Here is a 6,880-nt window from a genome sequence, read left to right as displayed (position 1 = left end):
GTTAAGACCAGATTGGCATGGAGACCTAATGCATGCATATAATAGAGAAGAGTGGAAGAATTTGATATTGGCAGCAAAGGGCCTAAATGGCCTATAATGCTATAAAAAAAAAAAAAAAAAAATCATCCACGATTTCTATAGTCTACAAAAAGACATTCTGACATAATGTACAATTTTTAATATATGTTTTTATATCTGTTGTATCATACCTTTCCATTTAAATTGTTTTTGTGTCTTTTTAATAGTTTTATCTGTTCATAAATGTCTTCCCAATCTTGAATCATGAAATTGTTTCAAAATGTCTAACTTCTCATCTTCAGCAGTGGCATAGCCAGGATTTTTAAATGGGGGGGCTAACCACTTTTTTGGATAAGTAAGGTAAGAGAGGATACGAGAATTCACCCTTAACCCCCCCCCCCATCATCTACCACCAAGTTTCTAAACTTAATTCAAGTATTTTAGTTTAGTTTTAAAAATATTTATTCATATATAATTTATAATAATAATAATAATAATTTTGGTTTTAGTGTTCAGTTCCTTGCTCCACTCTGACAGCTGCATCCTCTTAGGCGAATTTCTGGCAAATTCAGTTATTATTTCACTTTCATCGAATTGCTCTTTTTTTATTTATATAAGTCATAGCTAACCCATTCAGTCTGTTTTCCGATATAATGCTTCTTAAAAAAATTTTTAAGCGATTAATTCTGAAAACGTTCTTTCCGGAGTGAAAGAGGTAACTGGTAACGTGGCGAATAATTGTAAAAGTATTTTAATGTTAGGTCGAAGATTGGTGCGATGAGAGAGTGAATCAAGAGCAGAATTCGGTTTTGGAATAGTATTTTGACTCGATTGTTGCCTCCATATGAACAGGTCAGCTCTGATTGTAGATGAAGTATCATCATGGAGATCTTGGACATATATTTTAGCAGCTTTTATAATATTTTTATCGTCAAACATATTTAAATTGGCCGGAATAAGTCCTTCAAGTGGCATAAAATCAATAAGCCTTTGATTAAAACGAGCATCCATTGATTCTATTAAATAGTCAAGTACATTATACATATAAACACGGCCCATGGGGAGGGCTACAGCCCTCTTAGCCCCCCCCCTCTTTGGCTACGCCACTGCCTACAAGACCATTTAAGAATATTATCAACATGGTGTAAAAACTGGAAAATTCAGATAAATGGGTTAAAAAGCACAGCAATTATTTTTAGCCTTCATCGTTATCATACACCACAACCATTAAAATTCAATAACGTGCCTATATCCTAGAAACCGTCAGTCAAATACCTCGGAGACACTTTGGATAAGAGGATGACCTGGGGGCCTCACCTATCATCTAACAACTTGTCGTGGTCCGTCGTTGTACGGCACGACACTCGGTGTAGATGGTGGTGAATTGAAATAAAAAAAAAAAAACAGCGATGAAGGCGGTATTGGCCGGTGGTCTTGTATTATTCGCACAAACACTAACGAAGTAACATTCAGTGGTGAAATAATAAAAGCGCGGTGGCACAGGATGCACCGAGTTTAACATAACGTCAAGAGAACAAAAAAAACTAATTGACAAAGAAAGACAAAGTTGAGAGAAAATTACAAAGTGTCGATGACTAGGTCCGTTCAAGAGCACGGTGTTCTAAAGCTGGAAACGCACCAGCTGAAACATTTTGTTGCGAAACGTCTCGCAACGTAGTTCAATGTTGCACGTTCCGCATTTTCTGTAGAATCAAATGATACTGGTGCGCACTGCGTGCAACATTCACTCGAAACGTTGTGCAACGTATCGAAACACGAGGGCGCTGTTGCGCTGCCGAAGACCTCGTGCATCACTTTGTTCACAACGTTCATAGCGCGTGTTTAATATTAATATATTATATTATTTAATAGTAATAAATATTAAAATAATAAAAACAATTTTACTTATTAAATTTATTACTTGTACTTATACTTAAATATGGATATTGACGCGGATCGACTGCTCGTGCTTGTTGAGGCTCGACCCGCCATATATAATTTTAATTTAAAAGAACATCACAACCAGGACGTCATCAATCAATTGTGGAGCGAAATTGGACAAGAATTAAATATTACAGGTACATTAAAATATTAAAATATTACATTTAAATATTACAAAAGTAAAATTATAACCACGATATCGTCCGGGTATTGATTATTTCTTGTGCTATTGAATTATTTTTAGACTTGAATAATTATTAATTATTTTGGTTTTGTTGTTTTGTACTATTTATAATTTATATAATCAAAGTTCGCATCATGCTGAACAATAATAAACGCTAATATTAATATATATTAATGTTTATTAATTATAATAATAATAATAATATAATATAAATATATTTATATATATATATATTAGTTACAGAATGTGAATTATAAATATTAAAGTGATAAAAAAACTTATAACAGTAGCTATAATGTTTTATATTTTTTTTTTAAACACCTTGAACGTCTAAAGTCTAGCCATATACTCTTGCCATAATACTGAACCAATTGGCGAAACGAAATAATCAACGAAATTTTCTCGAACTTGATATGCATTTCGGGATGCTCTTGCTCTTGTCGGTTCCCTGCTTACGTCACACTCTTCTACATTTATCATTTCACTGTATACATCATTAATTATTCTTTCTTTCTAATCATATTGTGTAACAAACAACAAGCCAAAGTTATTGTTGTTGCAAAATCAGGATGGACTAACATAGACCTTTGGAGTATATGAAATTTTTTTGACATTATTCCGAATGCACATTCCACAATCCGACGAGCTCTGGAGTGTCTGTAGTTATAAATTTTATTTTTGTCTGACGTGAGTGACGATCGAGCAAAAGGTTTCATCATATTTTTATTCAACGAATAAGCACTATCTGCCAAAAATACATAATACATAATACATTCAATTTCTTTTGCGGGATCTATTTTTCGTGGCTGTGGCAAGTTCAATGTTTGTTCGATAAAATTCTTACCGAAATTTGAAGCAGCAAATACACCTCCATCACTGTATCTTCCCGCTTCTCCTACGTCTACGAATAAAAAATTACCCTCCGCATCAACGACTGCTTGTAGTACAATTGAATTATAATTTTTATAATTGTAATAAGCCTATCCTCCGTGATATGGCTGTTGAATACGGATGTGTTTACCATCCACGCTGCCACAAACGTTTGGATAGTTCCATAATTTCTCAAATTTTTCGGAAATATTTCGCCACTTTTCTGGAGTAGGGTTAGTCATTAAATAAATAGGAGAAAGTACTTCTCATATAGCTATGCAAGTTTCATTTATTATTTCTCGTGCTGTCGTAGCACCAATGCGCATATTGTAGTGGATGAATTTAAAACAATCGCCAGTTGCAAGAAATCTAAAATAAAGGGTTATAGTTCAATTTATAAACTTTATTAAATTATCATTTTATTTTTTAAATTTTTAAAATTAAATTAAATATTAATTATTATTAAAATTTAATCATTGAACATTAAAAATATTATTATTATTATTTCGGTTTTAGCTATTCAATGTAAGTAAAAAATGCTCCTAGTGGGTCTGCTGCTAAGAAAAAAAAGTGGCACTTGGCTGATGATGCAATGTCATTTTTATCAAATTACGCTGAACCGCAAAGAAAAATTATAAGTAACATTTCTGCACCTAATACATCGAAGGTTGGTGAGGAAGTAAGAAATTTGGAGGTAGGAGTTAGTGAGGATGGTAACGAATTTCTTTCTGAAGAAATTGAGTCTCAGTCAGGATTAGATAATATTGAGAGACAATACGTCACTCCAACAGCATTCTCGTCCAAGGAAACAAAAAAGAATAAAACTAATAAGTCTTCAGTTGCTGAAGTCGTCGCAGGTCCTATGGTTGAATATCTTAAGACGGTCACTGCTCAAGTTCAATCTCAGAGAAATAATCATGAATTAGACGATCCTACATTAACGTTCTTCAAAAGCCTTGTGCCTGATGTTAACAAGCTTAACCCCAGAAAACAGCGTTATTTCAAAGCAAAAGTGATGGAACTTTTGAACTCAATGCTCGATAGTCAAGAGGATAATGATTCAAGAGGTCCCCTCGTTGTGAATACTGCTTACAGTTCCAGTTCATCTGGACCACCCTCCAACATCAGTGATAACACTTCAGCGTCATATGCGATACAACCTTCGATTGGATGTATACATTTTGGACCTCCAAGTTCGGAAGACCAGCAACAACAATTCCGAAATCAACACCAAAATCAAACAAATTTCCCATATGATACATACATGTAAAATGTATTATGATAAATAAATTAACATATACCTAATGTTGATGTACAAAATATTGTATTTTAAAAATGAAATACAAAAATAAATAAACTATAAAACTTACCTTATTGTTATCAATAATCTTTCCTCAGCTGGAATACTTCTCCTAAAATTTGTATTCAACTTCTTTATTCTGTCTTCAACTAGACTCAAAAGCTCATAGAAGGTTGTAATATTTATTCGGCAGTAGTTATAAAAATTTTCTGGATCGTTTTTTAGTTCTTGAATAAAACCAGAAATATTTCTGTTTTGGTTGATTGGGTGAATCCAAAATCTATTTTGTTTATTATTTTCCAATTCTAAAAACTCCAAAAATTGCCACAATAAAATATTCACCTCTACTTCTTTATCCATATTTGGAGTAGGGAAACAAACTAAACACTTGTTACTACAACCGATGATAATCATGTACTGAAAATCTTGTTGTAGTAAAACAATTTTAAAACTTTATGTAATTTTGCAATAATAAAAATAAAATAAATTAATATTGTTTTTTTTTTTTTAATTGCCTGAGATAAACTTAAAAAAAATAGTTGCTTTAGGGAAAGAGGATGTTTTCCAAAAGTAGGTACTAAAAATATCACTAGAAGATATCATGCGGTGCTAAAAGGATTAACTATTTAAGCCATAAAATTGATGAATAATTCAAAAAAGTCAAAAAATAATATCAATCACTGAAATATCCATAACTCAGCTATTTTTTAACGTAGGAAGTTGGTTTTACCACTAAAATTCATGAAAAAATAAGAGTAAAAATAACTAACCAAAAAATAGTGGGGTTGCCATTTAAAAAAAAAAAGTTGTTATGCGCATGCGTGAAATGAAATGGCATAAAAATTGTTTAATTACTTGAATAAGTTATAACAAACTTTGTTAAGCACCACAAACAAACAGAATTTAAATATCTTTAATATTTGTTAAGTTATAGAGTGTTTCCAACAACCGATTTTACACACTGTATTTGTAATCTATGAATATCACTGCATCGAACAATACCAGTTTAGTCAGTTTCCGTTTTGTAGTTTATGTGTAAGCGTCGTTTAAATTGACCTCTTACGTGTTGAATGTCGAAATCATGCCGGACGAAAAAATTGAACAACGTATTAATTTAAAATTTTTAGTGAAACTTGGAAAATCTGCCACCGAAAGTTTTAATTTATTAACTGAAGTATATGGAGATAGTGTCCTATCACGACCACGTGTTTTTGAGTGGCACAAACGATTTCGTGAGGGCCGTGAAGAAGTTGAAGACAATCAACGGGTGGGTCGTCCATGCTCCTCAAAAACTAACGACAACATTTCAAAAATCAATGAAATTGTGCGAAAAGATCGATGTCTGAGTATTCGAATGATAGCTGAGATGGTTAATATCGACAAGGAGACCGTTAGACAAATTTTGCACGATGAATTAAACATGACAAAAGTCTGCGCCAAAATAGTGCCTAAAAATCTCACTCCGGAACAGTTTTTTCTAACAAAGTTGCGGGACCGAATAGCCCTAGCGGATCGAAAATCCGGGCTACCAAAGATAGTATACCCCGTTTAGAGAACACTGGTGGGGGGTCAACGCGCAGCGCACAACAAAAATAGTCACGGTCTGGACGCCACTCGATTCTTAGCACTTTGGTACCTTTATTTTCGACCGAGTCGAATGCCAAATGGCCAGCACCACGACTGTCCTCCGGTACCGCATCCAGTAACGACGGGATATTGGTGGCCCATTTTTTCAATTCCAAGCCGGATTTACTTAACACGTTGACGGACAGTCAGAAGTAAGATTTTGTTCTACAGTCATACCTTAAAATGGTCACTTTTTCATTACTGCTATAGCAGTATTATAATTTTTTATAAACTTTTTCGATATTTGCCCTTTATTTTTATCAAAACATGTCAAAATAAATCTTTAATTTAATTACATTAGTACTTCTTTATTGATATGATAAATAATAAAATAATACATTAATCTTAACAAAATAACATTACACTCTGGTTTAGTAGTTCTAAAAACAAAAATTTAAAAATTTAAATATTAGATTATTATTTCGAGGAATGGTACATTTCAAAACATTTCCCTGGACATAATGGAACAACACATTGTTTACATTGAAGATATGTTTGCCTTCTGCGTTTTATGTTCAGACTGTAACAATTTAGACAATTTTTATAATATTTTTTTCTTTTGTAACCCGGTGGAATTGATATATTCTCTTGAAAATGAGAACTGCCAGCAACGTTTGTAGGTTTTTTTCTTACTTTTTTATTTTTATTTGCTATAGAAATTTCGTAATTTGTAATATTTGAAGGCAGCGAAATTAAATCCTTGATTATCATGTCCCTAAAATCCTTGACATTTTTATTTTCAGCATGAATTTTTTTTTTATATATATAATAAGTGTTCTATACAGCAATGTCTAACAAATGAAGTATAACTTTCTTATACCATTTACATGTTTTTCTGGGTGAACTGTAATAGCTAAACATTTGGTCACATCTATCAACTCCACTCATTTTTTCATTATATTTTCAATTTCTATAGGTTTTAACTTTTGTTGCCTATATTT

General features: G+C 32.5%; 1 protein-coding gene across 1 annotated transcript; it reads left to right on the top strand.

The window, feature by feature from the left end:
• The first annotated feature begins 5,394 nt into the window (after positions 1–5,394).
• LOC112690906 (protein GVQW3-like) lies at positions 5,395–5,865 on the top strand. Its single transcript, XM_025565012.1, has one exon. The coding sequence runs from the start codon at positions 5,395–5,397 to the stop codon at positions 5,863–5,865; it is 471 nt and encodes a 156-aa protein (XP_025420797.1).
• The last annotated feature ends 1,015 nt before the right edge of the window (positions 5,866–6,880 follow it).

The sequence above is a fragment of the Sipha flava genome, unplaced genomic scaffold (genome assembly GCF_003268045.1).
Source record: "Sipha flava isolate LNK unplaced genomic scaffold, YSA_version1 526_pilon_pilon, whole genome shotgun sequence".
NCBI lineage: Eukaryota > Metazoa > Arthropoda > Insecta > Hemiptera > Aphididae > Sipha > Sipha flava.
This window is presented reverse-complemented; position numbering and strand designations above follow the sequence as displayed.

Coding starts and splice junctions, on each gene's coding strand:
- LOC112690906 (XM_025565012.1), top strand. CDS start 5,395: ATGCCGGACGAAAAAATTGAACAACGTATTAATTTAAAATTTTTAGTG.